General features: G+C 49.8%; 2 protein-coding genes across 11 annotated transcripts; one reads left to right on the top strand and one right to left on the bottom strand.

The window, feature by feature from the left end:
* Positions 1-33: 33 nt before the first annotated feature.
* Positions 34-7,322, top strand: Atxn7l3 (ataxin 7 like 3). 8 transcript variants are annotated; one of them, XM_015495601.2, is made up of 13 exons: positions 34-825; positions 1,244-1,354; positions 1,648-1,780; positions 1,991-2,162; positions 2,318-2,415; positions 2,601-2,623; positions 2,925-2,991; positions 3,200-3,228; positions 3,647-3,715; positions 3,979-4,022; positions 4,286-4,357; positions 4,450-4,607; positions 4,712-7,322. In XM_015495601.2, the coding sequence occupies exons 2-13, from the start codon at positions 1,304-1,306 to the stop codon at positions 4,858-4,860; spliced, it is 1,065 nt and encodes a 354-aa protein (XP_015351087.1). In that variant the 5' UTR covers positions 34-825; positions 1,244-1,303; the 3' UTR covers positions 4,861-7,322. The 8 variants fall into 8 exon arrangements, with proteins under 8 accessions (XP_015351087.1, XP_048646358.1, XP_048646383.1 ...); XM_048790401.1 differs by having other exon boundaries at positions 2,946-2,991; positions 3,143-3,228; XM_048790426.1 differs by having other exon boundaries at positions 2,946-2,991.
* A 79-nt stretch (positions 7,323-7,401) lies between these two features.
* Tmub2 (transmembrane and ubiquitin like domain containing 2) lies at positions 7,402-11,488 on the bottom strand. Of its 3 annotated transcripts, XM_048790432.1 has the most exons (4): positions 11,340-11,452; positions 10,728-10,787; positions 8,850-9,416; positions 7,402-8,610 (listed from the first exon to the last, which is right to left on the bottom strand). In XM_048790432.1, exons 2-4 carry the CDS (start codon positions 10,760-10,762, stop codon positions 8,247-8,249), a joined length of 966 nt encoding a protein of 321 aa, XP_048646389.1. In that variant the 5' UTR covers positions 10,763-10,787; positions 11,340-11,452; the 3' UTR covers positions 7,402-8,246. The 3 variants fall into 3 exon arrangements, with proteins under 3 accessions (XP_048646389.1, XP_015351090.1, XP_015351089.1); XM_015495604.2 differs by lacking the exon at positions 10,728-10,787 and having other exon boundaries at positions 11,340-11,488; XM_015495603.2 differs by lacking the exon at positions 11,340-11,452 and having other exon boundaries at positions 10,728-11,260.
* Between the last annotated feature and the right edge of the window lie 5,707 nt (positions 11,489-17,195).

Consider the following 17,195-nt stretch of genomic DNA (forward strand, 5'->3'; position numbering starts at 1 on the left):
CCCCCTCCCCCCCAGGTCTGGGTCAGCGCCCCTTCCCTCCCCCCGGGCCGACGCGGAAACGCCCGGCTTCCCCCGGCTTCCCGGCCCGGCTCGGGCCCCCTGCTCTCCCCCTGGCTGGGTCCCCCTTGGGCGGGGCAGGGCCGGCCGGGGAGGGGGCGCGGGGCCTTTGTTAGGGAGCCAGGCCCCAGCCCCCGGGACAATAGACACCCTCCTGGACTCCTCTCCCTGGCCGGCCGGGGCCAAGAGGGGCCGGGACGCGTCCCACTCTGCCCACTCTCTGGGGGTCGGTCTGTCCCGGCCCGGCGCCGGCCTCGGGCGGCTCGACTCTCCTCCCCCCAGTCGGTATGATGCAGCAGCAGTGCCGCAGGGACGGGGGAAGAGCCGCGGCCCGGCCTCCTACCCTTCCCAGTGCCCCTGGCTCGTTTGTCAGTCCCCACCCCACTCTAGGCCGGCAGCTCCTTAAACTCGTACCCACCGTTCAGAGGGGCCCCCGGACTGTGGGCGCTGTTTCTGAATCCTTTGGTGGGGGTTTCTGGACTTTGGGGCTCTTGGAGAGACTTCCGGGCTGGTCCTGAGGGAGGGAGGGTGTTATCTAAAAGAAGAACAGGTAAGGGGAGTGCCCACTCCTCTAGTGCTAGCCCACAGGGCTGTACCCCCTTCTGCTCCAGGTGGCTGGAAATGCCCCTTTGACTCTGCTTGTCTGAGCTCTGCAGTGGCAGGCTTATTTCAAGGGAAGACAGTGGGGTGAAGGTTGTAGGGTCCTAGGGCCATTCCTACTTCTGGTAGCAGTACCCCCCCAAGTGGACATCCTGGCTGAAAGCAGAGGTGACTCTGAGGAGAGCCTTTAGGGAAGGGGGTGTCTTTAGGATTCTGTGCAGTTCTTTGCCACACCCTGTGGGTTTGCTTTGAGGCCTTAGAGTTCCTTCTCCTCCCCCTGCTGCATTGCACCATGGGTATCAAAGAGGGGTTTGAGTTTTGGGGACCTGGGGTGAGCTGCTGCCTCCTAGAAACCCAGACTCTGATTGGCAGTAGAGACCAGGGCCTGATCTCAGGCCTGGGAAGGACTAGGCTACCTCTGGTTTTTAGTCTCTGAGGGACTACCCAGGCTTAGTGGTCCTGGGCCTTGGGGAGGGAGATACTCTGATGCCAGGATTAAGCCCTGGGCAGTGAGGTGAGGAGGGGAAGTGGCAGTTTTCAGAGATACCTTGTACTCACATCAACACCCCCATCCCCATGTGTACAGCCGTGTTGCCGCCCGCTGTGCTATGAGCAGTCAGAGCACCGTCTCCACAAGAGTTTACAAATGAAAATGGAGGAAATGTCTTTGTCTGGCCTGGATAACAGCAAACTAGAGGTGAGGGCTCCCCCACGTGTGCCTCTAGTTCTTTCTCTTGATGTCTCTACGTCGCTATATCTGGCATCCACGCCAAAGAGGAATTTGGATAGTCAGCCTTGTTCCTTAAAGGGAATAGCCAGCTGAAAAGACCCAACAATCGGGGAAGAAGAAAGAATTCAAAATCAAGATGGGGAAAATGGCAAAGAAAGCATGGTATTTGGCCAGGGCCAGGAGATTTGGTTGGCGAGAGTCACTGGCAGTCCAGAGGGCTGTGACTCTTGTGACTGTGGATATTTTCCCCTGGGGCTCAGGCCATCGCTCAGGAGATATATGCGGACCTGGTCGAGGATTCTTGTTTGGGATTCTGCTTTGAGGTACACCGAGCTGTCAAGTGTGGCTACTTCTTCCTGGACGACACAGACCCTGATAGCATGAAGGATTTTGGTGAGCTTCAGGGTAGAAGGAGAGTAGTCTAGCTAGCCCTGCCCAAAGAATGCATGGAGGGTTCTTCTCTGGAAACTTCCCTAGATGTGGATCCTGGAGCTCCTGCTAGTTTAGGCAGGGGGTTTTGAAGAGGCCATGGGACCACGCATGGGTGGGTACAAGGAGAGGGTTCCCTGCCCACCCTGATCGCCACGCCTCTCCTGTCCCCAGAGATCGTGGACCAGCCCGGGTTGGACATCTTTGGACAGGTATTCAACCAGTGGAAGAGCAAGGAGTGTGTTTGCCCCAATTGCAGCCGCAGCATTGCCGCCTCCCGCTTTGCTCCCCATCTGGAGAAGTGCCTGGGAATGGGGCGGAACAGCAGCCGAATCGCCAACCGCCGGTGAGGATAGAACTAGAGCTGCTCATCTTTTGCATCCTGTAGGCCCCTAGGGCATTTGTAGAATATAGAGGGTGGGTTGTTCTTGACCCCAGATGTTCCACAGTACCTTTAAAAGTTGTAGGCACCATAACCTTTCTCTCCCCTACCTTTGGCAGGATTGCCAATAGCAACAACATGAACAAGTCTGAGAGCGACCAAGAGGATAATGATGACATCAATGACAACGACTGGTCTTATGGCTCGGAGAAGAAAGGTGTTTGGGGACCTGGGGAGTCTTGGGGGACACTGGGATGAGGTGGACAAGCAGGAATTGAGTATACGTTGATCATAATTACTGTTATAAATAAGGGGGGGAGTGTGTTTTTGCATTTTTTAAAAATAGTCTTAGATTGAAGACTTTTTAAAGTAACCTTGCTTTATATCCTTTCACCCTCACAGCCAAGAAAAGAAAATCAGACAAGGTGAGAGCCGGGGCGAGCATGGGGGAAATTTGGGCGAAGGACAGATACCCTCCCCTTTGGGCAGGGAGTCCTCAGGTGTCTTGACTCAAGTCTGAGGTCACTGGTCACCTCTGGGTTTGGGGATGAGGGTGTGTCTGTGGTGGGCAGGGAGGCAACAGAGGCCTTGGCATGGGGGAGGAAATAATAGGCAGACAGGCCTCTTAATGGGGGAGAAGAGTAGGAATTTGAGGATATTCTTTGTCAAATCTTTTTTCCTTCCCTGGGTTCTCGGCTCCCCCTTATCGTTGCCCTTTCCCCAAAGCTATGGTATCTCCCATTCCAGAACCCCAATTCCCCTCGAAGATCCAAGTCTTTAAAACACAAAAATGGTAAGTGGGGCTGGAGCAACAGGGGTGCTGCTAGCTGTGTCTTCTGGGATTCATTGTGGGGCTGGGGTGGAGGGAGAGGTGGGGGATAGGGGTGTGGAGGGAGGGCCTATGATCCTTCTGTCACCCCCACTTCCTCTCTGGTTATTTTCAGGGTTCTCTGTCTGTACCTCTGCATCAAACACCCTTCCCCTTCTTTTTTCTTCTTCAGGGGAACTTAGCAATTCGGATCCTTTTAAGGTGAGTATAGGCTGCCCCCCTTATGCTCTTCCTCATTGTCTTTATGAGGTGGCTGGGATTTGGATAAGTAGGATCAGAATGTTGACAGCCAGAAGCATTAGTTGGGCTGTTTGAATCTTGTGTTTATTCTTTTTGCGTCCCACTCCCTTATATGTGTACAGGTGGAATGAAAGGACTCAATGGGAAAAACTGTTCTATCACAGAGGCAGGAATAGGAGGGACTAATCCTCTGCTCCTTCGTGTGTGTGTGTGTTTGTGTGTGTGTGTGTGTGTGTGTGTGTATTTTACTGGGCATTGAATCCAGTACCTCACATGTGCTAGGCAAGTGCTCTACCACTGATGTACATCCCCAGTTTCTGTGCCCCCTTTTTGTCTGTGGCTTCTTTACTTCTCTGACCTGCACTTCTGGTTCTCACAGTATAGCAACTCAACTGGGATCAGCTATGAGACCCTGGGGCCAGAGGAGCTGCGAAGCCTTCTCACCACGGTGAGGAACTGGGGCTGGGGAGGCTGTTGGGAGTGGGCTGGAGCCACAGACAGGTCAAGACCCTGGAGGAGGCTGGTGACAGCAGTTAGAGCCATAGAATTCTTACTCTAGAAGTAGGTTTCCTGGCCCACAGAGGTCTGGACTGTATTGACACCCTGGGGCCATTTCTGCTTGTGCAGTCTATCCTTGATGCAGAAGGGAGCATCTAGTATCTAGAGTAGGTTTACTTCCATCCCTCCTTTCAGCTTATATTCCTCTTCCAGCAATGTGGGGTGATTTCTGAACACACCAAGAAGATGTGCACAAGGTGAGCACAGAACCTAGAAAGGGGTTTGGGGCCCCTCCTGCACACTCATGCTGGTCATGTGTCAGGAGTACCCCTGGACTTGAGCAGTGGGGCTCCCGCCCTTTCCCTCCCTTCCTTCAATGATCAGGCCTTAGGCTTCCATCTGGGGTCTCTCCACTTACCCCTTCCCTGTCCTTTTGGCCTCTGCTGAGGGGAGGGGCTCTCCCTGAGTTCCTCAGGTCCTTCCCTATTTTGTCAGGGTCTGATAATTATGTCCCCACCAGGTCTCTGCGCTGCCCCCAGCATACGGATGAGCAGAGGCGAACTGTGCGGATTTATTTCCTCGGGCCCTCAGCGTAAGTGATCCTTTCAGAAGGTTGTGGGTTGTAGCAGGTTAGGATGGTGATGGTTATCCCTAAAACCCTTTTTTGACGCCTTCTCTTTCCAGAGTCCTTCCGGAGGTTGAGAGCTCCCTGGATAATGACAGCTTTGACATGACTGACAGCCAGGCCCTGATCAGCCGGCTTCAGTGGGACGGCTCCTCTGATCTCTCACCCTCTGATTCAGGCTCCTCCAAGACGAGTGAAAATCAGGGATGGGGTCTAGGTATGTGATACAGTTGGGTCCCAGGAATTTTCTGTCCACACTCAACCGATTGACACCTCTCTTGCCACAGCCCTATTGTCATCCCTTGTAACTTTTCTCTGCAGGTACCAACAGCTCCGAGTCAAGGAAAACCAAGAAAAAGAAATCCCATCTGAGCCTGGTAGGGACTGCTTCTGGCCTGGGCTCCAATAAGAAGAAGAAGCCAAAGCCACCGGCACCCCCAACGCCCAGCATCTATGATGACATCAACTGACTTGGGTGCAAGGGATAGCCTTTGGCTGAGCAGAGCCCTCTCTCCCAACCCCCACCCAGGTGGCATAGCCTGGCAAATGGACGGCTGCTGGGGGTTTGGGCTTGGGAAGTTTGGTGGGCCAGGCAGGCAGAGGATCCATTTATGCACCCCTGGGGGGTGTCAGGGTCCTCTGCAATAGAGCACGACCCCTCGGCGTGCAGGACTCAGACCTGGACTTATTATGCCTTGGACATAAGTTTGGTGGGGAGGCAGTTTTCCTATTTATTCTGTGAGTTACTGGATGTCCAGCTAGGCCAGGGGCCTGATCTGGGCACTGTGCCAGTGCACTGCCTGTCCCCCACCCCAGGAACTGGACTAAGCCCTGCCGAGGGGCACTGTGGCTACCCGGGAGGCTGTGGGTTAGAAGCTGAGCCTGGAGGGGGCCTCCCCTGGCTGCCCTCAGCAATGTGAATGGGTCTGGTGCTTGGAGCTGAGGGGCAGGGCTGGGTGTGTCCTGTCTGTGTGCAGCATCCTATCAAGTGCCCCCAGTCCCAGGGGTGGCAGGCACAGAGTGCTGTCTGCTGAGGTAGGCGTCCAGAACTGCCGCCGCCTTCCCTGCCTCACAGGGCAGCCCTTTCCCCTCAATCCCCGTGGGCCTCCTTGGCAGCAGGAGCTGTCCTTTTGTTGTTGGGTGCCAGGAAAGGGCCTCCAGCCTCTACAGCTTCAAGGAATGGGAAGGGGAGGATAGGAGGAGGGAGCTGCGTATCAAAATAACTCCCCCCTTCAATCCCTCCCTGACCCAGGGCTGGTGAGGAGTGGGGCCCCAAGGTGAGAGGGAACGGTGCTGCTTTATTTGAAATGTTTTCTTACCTCATTCCCTGCCCCAGGAAGGGGCCCAGCCTCACCCTCCTGGGGTGGCCCCATGTTCCTCCTGCCCACCCTGCCCCACCGCCCTGCTGGGGCAGCCTGAGTTCCCAGCTGCTGCTTGCCACCCCTTCACCTTGACCAGCTTCAGTTCCTCTCAATGCTCCTGCCTCCAAAGCCTGCCCTGTTTCCCCTTCCTTCGCCGCTTTTAAGTTATTTATTCTGTATTTGTGGTTTGGGGCTCTGAGGAAAATCCTAATCTTGTGCCTCTCCCCTTTGCTAGGAGTAGGGTGGGAAGAGGGTGGTCTCTGTGCCCTGGATTGTCAGTGGAGAGGGAAGGGGTATCATTGCCTCTCTGGGACTGTCATGCTAGTGTGCCCACCTGCCTGGTCTACATCCTGAAAAGATGTACCGTCCCACCTCCATGCGGGCAACACCACCCCCAGGAGCCGAGCTGGAGGACTGCAATCTGGGCTGGGAGCAGAGCTGACTGACACAGGGATGGAGTTGACCCTGAGCCGAATTATCTGGCACTTGCTGGACATGTCCCCTGCCCTTCTCCCAGGAGGAGCCACTCCCACATTTGGGTAGCTAGTACCCAGGACTGGTTGGACTGATTTGGGTTAGGGACCCTAGAGGGTTAAGGGAACAACAGAGATAGGGCAGCAATACCCTGTCTGGAACCCCAGTCTCCCCCTGGGGTGGTTCTGATTGTGGCTGATGCCTGGTTACTGGTTTTTAACCCAAGCATTGTGATTATTTTTTAAAAAGCCAAACCAATTTTGGCAGGAGTTAGAATAAATCTTGGGGCCTGGGCTCCTCTGGTCTTGGCCCTCCACAGCCTTTTCCCTCTAAGGGGAAAGCCAGAGGGTGAGGAGGATCTCAGCAGGCCTCCAGCCACTTCCAAATGAAGTTTTGGGAGTTGGTTGAAGGTGAAGGGAGGAAGGCCTAGGGCCACTCTCCCTTCTGAGAGGCAGCTGTAGCTCAGGCCCTAACATACCCTTTCCCCTCTGGCCTCCTGCTTTCCCCCTCTGGTCAGAGGAGGGAGAAGTGGGGAGTAGTTTGGGAACTGGTTTATCCACATAACCTTCCCCATTATTCCTTGGCCCACCCTCAGGGCAGAGCCCCCTGCCCAGGCTGGGTAAGAGATGGGCTTGGTCCAGCAGGGACCCTGAGGGAGCAAACCCCTTCCCTTCTGGGGAGAGTGCCCCCCCCTACCATGTAGTTGAACAGGGGCTAGGAGCTCCCCGCCCCCTCCCTCTAACAGCAGGCTGTGTGGGTTTCAGTTCCCATCCTCCCCGCCCCGGCTAGGTGTCGTCCGCCCTGTATCCTATCATGTGTCTGAGTGTGTGTGGGGGGGTTCTGTACTAATTTCCATGGCCGGTGGCTTTTCCTTCCATGCATCACTCCCCCCCGCATGCCCAGGGGCCACCCGCCTGGCATTACCGCATGCTGGGGTCATTGGGGGAGGGGGGTGGGGCTCACGCTGTCCTGTGGTCTTGAGATTTTTATTTTTGCATATGTAATCCATCCTGTACAGGTAGCTAACTTTGTAAACGCTGTGTATTCTCTCTGCCCCCATGGCTGCTGGTGTAAATAAACTGCATCTCCCGTTGGTAGCTTGGCCTACCCACCCTCATTACCATGTGCTGGGGGCAGAGCAAAGCCATTCTCAATGTCACAGAAAGAGGCTCCATAGCCACAAAATGGAACTTTTATTTAGTTAGACACTAACCCTCCATCCAAGTGTCCCAGAGGCAAGGGCCCAGGGCTGAGTGAAGCATACCCAGAATTCGTCCTTGGAAGTCAGGGTAGGATGCTGGCTGAAAGCCAGTGCTGTCTTGCTTACAGCCTTAGGCCTAGGGTAGCAGCAGCTGTGGCCTAGCCTCTCCCAATGCTAGGGGCTTGGCCTTGTGCCCCAACCCCCTTCCTGACTGAGCTCTGTAGAAGACTCTTTAAAAAAAAAAAAAAAGGAAAAAAAAAAGTGCTTTGAAAAAAAGGGGGAACACCCTATTCCTGCTACAGGGGTAGAGGGAGGAGGTGGAAGCAGCTAGGTGCCTGTAGGGTGAGCTGGCACAACCTTCATCCCTGTCTCAAAAGACACTTGACTAAGGAATGGAAGGATACTCCAGGATCCCTACAGAAGTATGCCAGGGGTCATGCTGAGCTGCCCTGGCAGTGGCCTTGGGTGCTGAGGGATAGACATGCAAGATACAGGGAAGGGCTAGGGCCACAGCTGGGAGGGACTCAAAGCCTAGCCTTTCCATTCAGCTTGGTCTTTGGCTCTGAGTTCCTTCAGGATTCTAAAAGTATAGGAAGGTGACATCCTTGTTTCTACCTGAGTTGTGCTTGCACAGGGGGGAATGTCTGTACCCCTGTGGACATAAGGGGAGGCCCCACACCTGCCTCCTGTGTCTTATGGATGGGGTGCCCACCACATCCTTTCCACCCCTCCCTCCCAGGCCCTTGGGCCCAGCTCTGGCCAGGAAAGTGGGGAGGCCATAGAGGAGGAAGACCATGCCTTTCATTTTCTCCCTATGTCCTTATCGTCCATACATCCCAAATATGAGGAAGCTGAAGAAGACTGTGACACCCACCAGGGAGACAGTAGCAGGTGCTGTGAAAAACTGACGGTAATTGATCCGGAAGTACCAGACTACACCCAAAAGCACTACAAACACGGGCACCATGAGACTGCCCACACTGATGCCAAGGCTGGGTGGCTCAGTGGCCGAGGGTGCCAGAGAAGTTGAGGGGCCTGTACCAGGTGCCCCTGGGGGTGAACGGTGGCAGTGAATCACACAGTTGTCAGTAATGTTCAGAGAACGCAGTGTGCGTGCTGGATCTTGTAGCAGGCGGCCCTGGTAGATCAATTTCATTTGGCTCTCCTGTCCAGGGAAATATTTGCTGAAAGGATGAAAAAGAAAGAGAGGCTGAGGCATAACAGGGCAAACAGGCCTGGACCAACAAAGGTGGGCAAAGGGAAAAACTGATGAGTAGATTTCTAAGGAAGTCTCCTCTCCACCCTTGGTAGGGGCCAAATTTTATGACCCCTTGCTGCTCTCAATTCTGCACCAGTCTCCTCAGAGGACGCAAAGCCTTGGGACATGGGACATGAGCAGCTTCCCACTTTTCAACCCACTCACCTCTTCAGGGCACCCACAGTGTCCTCTGGCCTGGCCACAGCCAGCTCCTCAGTATCATTGAGGAACTTAAGCCGAACGTTGATGAAGCTGGGGCTGGGAGAAAGGCAGGTGCTATCCTCAGATCTCAGCAGGGCTTCTGGACTGCTGTTCTCTGTGCCCACTTGTCTTTTGGACAGGCCTTGGATGTCAAGGAGATGCTCAAGACTGGACTCCACACCACCCCCAGCAACAGGTTCCCCTGTGGAGTCTCCTCCACCTTCGCCAGTCTCTTCAGTCTTCTCATCATTACCCTCTGATGGATGGGGAAGTTCGGTAGGCTCTGAGGTGTTCTGGCCTGCCACCAGCTGGTCCACATGCCCTAGGTGAAGGACGGATGTGTCGCCTGCTGACACAATAGTGCCCAGGAGCTGGTTGCTACCGCTGTCTGCTACGTAGGTAGAGAGCCAAGCTAGGACCAAGGCTAGAATCAGCACCACCACACCTGCCACCACCATCACCTCATTACCCACACCCTCAATGAGGGTGACATCAGGGAGCTCCATGGTCTGGCTGCTGACTGGGTCCACGCTGCAGGAACAAAGGGGAATAGCATCAGCAGAGCCAGAGGGATTTCAATAAGGCTCCTAGTTTAAGTTTTGAACTAAGCCAGTCCTGAAAATAAGTGGAGTTCAATATTCTGGGGTGGGGTGGGGTGGGGTGGGGGGGACGACAAACCTACACAAGGATCACATGTATTTCACTTTGTACTCGAGACTTCCAACCTCAAGCTAAGGACTTGGCCTTGGGCGCTATTAGAAAACTAGCTCACAGATGTCATGCCCACAATGAGCACAGATCATCAGCCTTCTCATCATTACCCTATGAGGAAAGCCTCATAACCTTGCTGCTGTGTCTCCTGCAACTGCTTTTTTTTCTTTTTTCTTTTGGTCGTTGATGGGTAAAACATTTGCTTCTTTGAACTTGGAGTTTCTCTAGGATTTCTAACACTTAGTCAAGCAAATATGCCCCTTAAACAGCCTCCAACTTAACTTCTGAGAGACTAAAAAGCCTGAAATACTTTATTTTGGAGCTCCTCTGGAGGTGTTATACAGTCACCCTTGTTGGACTGTCTCATAAGAGCCCCATCTCTTTCATTGTCACAGTTCATACCCAAATGTCAGGGGCCAAAGAAAACTAATCTACTGTCAACAGAAGAGTTAGATTACCCTAAAGGGACAATTCTTTAGGAGCCATAAGCAAACAGTAACTCTGCCTCCTCTCAAATTCTCTGACAGGCCCTGGGGAAATCGTATGGGACAAACATCAGAAACACTACCCTTCTGGGTCACTGAGGGCTCACAACTGCAAAAACCGCTGTCTACATGTAACTGATTTGGAAATGATTCCACAACAGCTCTCACTATCACTAACTCAGTCTCTCATATTGTGAAGGTTCTCACTCTGCAGTTTCTTACACGGGAAGGATTTCTGCTTGGTCCTTGGAATACCTACTTCTTCCCTTGGAGAATCTGTTTTCACAGCTGTCCCTGGGCAAATCCATCTGACGATTATCATTATCAGACTATTCTCACAGCACCTATAAAATTTCATTATACTTATCTACCGGTCCATTTATTAGACTTCTAGAACACAAGGCTCACATGTATTTTTCTCTTTGTACTTAAGAGCCTAGCATAATGCCACCGTAGTTACTTCAAAAAGAGTTGTGGAACATATCAACATCTGAAGAGTTTACACATCCTGACTTAATAGACTGACCCTGAAGTCAGAAAACAAAACGAAACTATAATCTTGCCTCTTACTGGCCATGTAACCTCGATCATCTTTCCCAGAGACTTAGCCTTCTCATCAGTAAAATGGGTTAAAAATAGTACCTACCTCATAAGGTTGTTTTGAAGATGACGTGAAATCATTGAAGCAAAATAATCAGCACAGTGCCTGGCACATTGCAAATGTTCAATAAACAAATGGTAGGAATTATGTATCACTCCCACAATTAACCCCCGACAGTAAGAAGGTTAATGCCATTAACCGTGGTTTACAGAAAAGGAAACTGCGGCGGAGAGAGACGAGAACGACTGGCACAGACACAGGGAACTGTCGTGGGGAAGGGCCGGGTAGGATCCCAAGTCTTCTGCCTCGGAGGCCTTTGCTTTCTCCTCAGCCTGTGAGCCACCCAGACCACGGTAAGGAGGGGTCCCGGACCCTGCCTTTTCTGAGGCAGACTCCGCGTCTGGGCGGTCTTATTTTCGCGGCAATGGAGTGAAGTCCATGAGCCCCAGAAGCCAAAGGGCTACCGGGTCCAGGCCGCAGAGCTCAAGCCCAGATCTCTCAGTCGATGATGGAGAGGGGGGTCACAAACCGTCCACACCCCTCAAACTTCGGGGCGGGGCTGGGGAACTAGGGGCGGGGCTTGAGGGCGCGGGGAGTCATGGGAAATTAAAAGGAACTTGGACTGGTACTATGCTTGGATAGGAAGAAGGTCCTCACCTGAAAAGTCCAGGCTAAATGTTTTGACTTCACCAGGACAACCCCTGGACTCGTCTTCCCGTTCGGGCCGGGGGAGGGGCGGGCAATCCTCTATTTTGCTCAGGGTCCGGTCTCTTCCGGCCTTTTCCGGAAGCTGTTAAACTAGGGACAGGAAGTCCCTCCTCCGCGCCTTACACTGATGACGCAAAGCTACGTAAGGCGGGCTGACGTAAACGTATTCTTTAAATAAAAGGGACAGGTTTCTCAGAGGAAAGAGGGGCGGAGTCATTGTTGGCGGGATCGTGGCCCTCCCTGCATGGCACGCCTGGTGGGGGGCGGGGCCTTAGGCTGTCGGGAAAAGAGGCAGTGCCAAGAGGGGAGGAGTGAGTTGAGGGAGGTGTTTGAGAAAGGGGCGTGGTTTCCCTTCTGGAAGGTTTTCTCTGGTTGGCGCTACTGGGTAAAGAGGTTTCCCGCTTCCGGGCTGATGGGATTCATTGCTCCTCTGCAACGTGCCCCAAATTCTAGGATAGTGGGATCAGTTAGGTCTGGTCTTTCTGATCTCCAAGAATTCCTCTATGAGTCGCAGCACGCCAGCTGCTTGGAAGGCTGGTAGAAGGGTCGCAAATTTGCGGACAACCTGAGCAACTCAGGGAGACCCTGTCTCAGAATAAAAAAGGAAAGGGTCGGAGATGTAATTCAGTAGTAGAGCGCCGTCAGCTCTGTATTAGTCAGGAAAACATACAAGGAGACAAGTTATTTGTCATCCAGTGCATGAAGAGTGCGGTCCAGATAGTGTGGGACCTTGATAATTTCGGGAAAGCACTTCAGGGACAAAGATTCAGCGCAGTCTTAAGGCCCAAGAAAAGCAGGAACCAAAAAAAGAAAAATTTCAACTTATAAGAATTTTTCCAATTTATTTTTTTTTTCTAAAGACATGCTGGGGGATTTTGTTTTATGATGGACTATTTTTCCTTTTTTTTTTGTGTGTGTGTGTGTGGTCCCGAGGATTGATCGTTGGGGTGCTTAACCATTGGGCAACACCACCAACCCTTTGTTTGTTTTTGGTACTAGGGATTGAAACCAGGAACACTTAAACACTGAGACACATCCCCATATATATATATTTTATTTATTATATATTTTATTTACAGACAGGGTCTAGCTAAATTGCTGTGGCTGGCTTTGAACTTGCGATTTTTTTAATATGATAATTACTCATAATGTAAAATTTACAATTTTAGCTGAAAGTGTATCTCGGTGGTAGAGTGGATTCCTGGCATGTTTGAGGCCCCTGAAAAAAAATTTTTTTTCATCCCAGCACTGGATATTTTTTTTTAACATGTATACATGTCGAGTTAAAACTTTTTAACATGTATACTTCAGTGGTATTGAATACATCCACAACATTATGCACCCATCACGACTACTGTCCATTTGCTGCACCTATTAAATAGTAACTCCCCATTCCTCCTCTTTCTCTAGTCTGTTTTTTATCTGTAAATTTGCCTATTCGATTTTGCTCACTTAAGAGAAATCATGTAATATTTGTTCTCCCCCAACCCCAGTTTTCTTTTTCTTTCTTTTCTTTTTGAGATGAGATCTGCTATGTTGCCCAGGCTGGCTTTGAACCTCTTTTCCCAACTATCCAAGTAGTAGCAGGGATTATAAGCATATGCCACAAGCATATGCCACTGTGTCCATCAAGTTCGTTGCTTTCTAAGATTAAATAATATTCCACTGACTGTATATACCATATTTGGTTTATCTATTCATCTGCTCGTGGACATTTGGGTCATTTCTACCTTTTGGCTATAGTGAATCATACTATTATGAACATTATTATACAAGTATCTGAGCTTTTTTTTTTTTCTCCGCCATGCTGGGAACTGAACTCAGGAGAGTTCTACTACTGAGCTATGTCCCCATGCCTTTTAATTTTTTATTTTGAGACAGGGTCTCACTAAATTGCCATGGGTGGCCTCAAACTTGTGATCCTCTTGCCTCAACCTTCCAAATTGCAGAGATTATGAGGTATGTGCTACCACACCTGGCTTGTATCTGTTTGAGTCCCTGCTTTCACTTCTTTGGTCTGGCTTTTTTTTTTTTTTTTTCTCCTCCTCCTAGTGGTGAGGATTGTAACCAGGGGCTTGGACTTGCTAGGCAAGTACTGTACCAATGAGCTGCACTCTGAGCCTTTCTTAAAATTTTGAGACAAGGTCTTACTAAGTTGATAGAGATGGCCTTGAACTTGCCAGCCTCCTTTCTTAGTCCGGAGTCGCTGTGTACCACAATGTCCTGCTGTTAAGGTCTTTGATACATGATGTCACATTGTCCTCTGGGGAAATATATATCTAATTCCCTTATTCCCAGCTGTGTGTTGAGGTACCCCTAAAGTTCCCTTCCCCAAAGATATAAGGTAGAGTCTAGAGAGGAACAGACTAGATGGGGGAGGTTTTAAGAGATGAGAAAATCCTAAAGATGTTTATATGCCAAGAAGGAGAAGCAGAGTAGGGAAAGAATGAAGAAAAAGGCAATTTGAGAAGGGAATCATTACTGAGTAGTGTTCTCTGGAAGTAGAGAAGGGTCCATCAGGTGATTGGGCTTGCCCTGGGCAGGAGGTGGGGTATCTGGCCTCCTCAGGGCACTGGGCACCTGACCCATCCATTTGGGTGGATTTAGATACACACACACTATGTTCTTCCCCTCCTCCCACTACATGGACTGACATATGCCTAACATTACACTACATTTGTCATTTTTCATTATTGTGTCTTACCAAATTGCCTAAGATCAGGAACTGTTTTTTTTTTTTTTTCTGTCACCCCCCCCCCACCAAATCTGTTTCAGATTACTTGATACAGATTTTTCCCCAGTACTGAACCCAGGATCTTGCACTACTAAGCAAGTGGTCTACCACTGTGCTACATCCTCAGCCCACTGATAAAGATTTATTAAGTGAATGATGGTTAGATTCAGCAAAGTTGTGGGAAGAGGTGGGGAACTTGAGAGACTTCTGTCATCTACTGGCCAGAGGCGATGTCTCAAGATAGTCTTGTCAGTGAGGTGAAATAGATGGAAAGAAGAAGGAAAGACTTGTTAGGGCTGGAGACATACTCAGAATGCCAGCACCTGGGATGAAGGGTTGGAAAAGTGAACAAAGCTGACAAGTTGATAGAGATGGCCTTGAACTTGCCAGCCTCCTTTCTCAGTGTGAGAGTTTGAGGAGTGTGTCCAGCAAAAGAAGAAGAGGTAGCTGACTTAAAGGTGTCTTGAAAGAGGGGCTTTTAGGGTTGGGTTTTGGGGGTGGAGAAATTGCAAGAGGAAAGCAAGAAAAGAAGTAGGCTTCTTTATATAAAAATATAACAATTCTATATATAAACATGTTTCTATTTATTCTATATAAATATAACAATTATATTTAAAACTAAGCTTTTTGTTTTTGTTTGTTTCATTATCAGGGATTGAACCCAGGGGTGCTTAACCACTGAGACACATCCAGAACCCTTTTAATCTTTTATTTTGAGACAGGGTCTCACTGAGTTGCTTAGGGCCTCCTTAAGTTGCTGAGTCTGCCATGTGACCAGCGCTGGCTTCATAAAAGAAGGTTCGATTCATGAGTAAATGCTAGGGAGTTTTAAATTAAGGAGACGAGACTCTTATTGCCTTTAACACCAGCTCCTAGATGGCTTCTCCTAGCTCCTGCCTCCAGCCACCTCATGCTGTAGCGGGGTTTACAGAAGAGACTAGCGAGAAAGAGAGAACACGCCAGGGAGTGGACTTTTATTGGGGAACAAAAAATTCCAGGGAAAATCCCATCCAGTGAAGGTTAAGGGGGGCAGCATCCCAAGGTCAGGGGCGACGATTGGGTCTTCGGGGCAGTGGCCAGGCACGCCTCTGCACGGACAAGCAGAGGAGAAGGGTGGGGAATAGCTCTGACACAGCTGTGTCTAAGTGCCTCTCACCCAGCCAGGGAGGTAACTCAAATCATGTGCGAGGATGGCCTCCCACAGTTGAGGCTGGCTTTGAACTTGTGATTCTCCTGCCTCAGACTCCTAAGCCACGGGGATTACAGGCATACACCACCACACCACCGTACCCAGTTTGACAGACTATTTTAACGGATCCTTGGACATTTTTTTTTTTTTAATATTTATTTATTTTTTTTTTTAGTTATCGGCGGGCACAACATCTTTGTTTGTATGTGGTGCTGAGGATCGAACCCGGGCCGCACGCATGCCAGGCGAGCGCGCTACCGCTTGAGCCACATCCCCAGCCCGATCCTTGGACATTTTAATGATGTAGTTTATGAGATGTTTATTTTTATTAACTATTGAACTTAGGCATTTTTATGCCTTTATGTACAATTATAATAGCTATCGAAAGGTGAATATATCTCTAAATCCTGCCTTAAATGCTTTTAGTGAATGCATTTTATTAAAAAATAGGACTGAGAATGGATATAGCTCAATGGTAGAGCATTTGTGTAGCATGTGTGAGGCCCTGAGTTCAATCCTCAGCCCCACAAAAAAAAGAAAAAGAAAAAATATATACAGAGAAATGTATATGTGTGTGTGTATAATTTCAGAAGAATTCATACCCTTTATTTAAAAAAAAACAAAAAACTCAAATACCACAATAAAAAAATCCATCAGCTCAGTCCCTCTCCCTCTCCCCTCTCTACAGGGGAATTCTTGGTCACCAAACTTCCAGGTCTTTTTATATTTTATTCTCATAGAGTTTCGTTTTGTTTGCTGTACATATCATATTCCAGACTGTTTTTGTCTCCTTAACAACGGTCTTGGAAATCTTTCCAAAGCAATACACATACTGGTCAGTTGGAATTCCTTCCCAGTTCTATCTTGCTATGACTACTACCTTTTGTAAAGGCTAAATTGTATTCCATAGTGTGGAACCCACATTGGGTTGCTGCAAGCAATGCTGAGATGACTATTCTGGTAATTGCCCACCTTTTATGTAAATGGGGAGCAATGTTTACAGATACTGCCAAATTGCTGGCCAGAGAAGCAACAGGATTTGCAAGAATCCATTTCTCCATCTCTTATTATCATTATTATTTTGGGTGGGGGGGAATATACTGGGGATTAAACCCAGGGGCACTTATCCACTGAGCCACATCTCCAGCCCTTTTTATTTTTTGAGATGGGGTCTCACTAAGTTGCTGAGGCTGGCTTTGAACTTGTGATCCTCCTGCCTGTTTCCTAAGTCACTGGGATTACAGGTGTGCACCACCAAGCCCTGCTCATTTTTAATTTTTTCCAGTACTAGGGATTTAACCCAGGACCTGGGGAATACTAAGCAAACACTCTACCACTGAGCTTCATCCACCCCTTTATTTCTTCATCTCTTCACCGGCACTGCATACTACCAATCTTTAAATTTTTTTCCAAACCAGTGAGGGAATGATAATGTTTTATTTGAATTTGTATTTCCCTGGTTGCTGGTGAGGTAAAGCATCATCATTCATTTATTGACAGGTATGTGAGTGTCTACTATCTGCAAGGCACTGAGTCAGCAATGGTGGATAAACTGGGTGCAGTAGCTCATGCCTATAATCCCAGCCAATTGGGGAAGCTGGGGCAGGAGGATTGCAAGTTTGAGGCTAACCTCAGCAACTTAGCAAGACACTTTTTTAAATATTATTGTAATTTTTATACCTTTATTATTTACTTTTTATGTGGTGCTGAAGCTCGAACCCAGTGCCTCACATATGCTAGGCAAATCCTTTGTCACTGAGCTATAACCACAGCCCTGAAGACCCTGTCTTAAAACAAAAAGTAAAAAGAACTGGGGATGTAGCTCATTGGTAAAGTGCCTCTGGGTTCAATCCCCAGGATCTCCCTCCGCACCAAAAAAAAA

This window comes from Marmota marmota, unplaced genomic scaffold (genome assembly GCF_001458135.2).
Source record: "Marmota marmota marmota unplaced genomic scaffold, marMar, whole genome shotgun sequence".
NCBI classification, from domain to species: domain Eukaryota; kingdom Metazoa; phylum Chordata; class Mammalia; order Rodentia; family Sciuridae; genus Marmota; species Marmota marmota.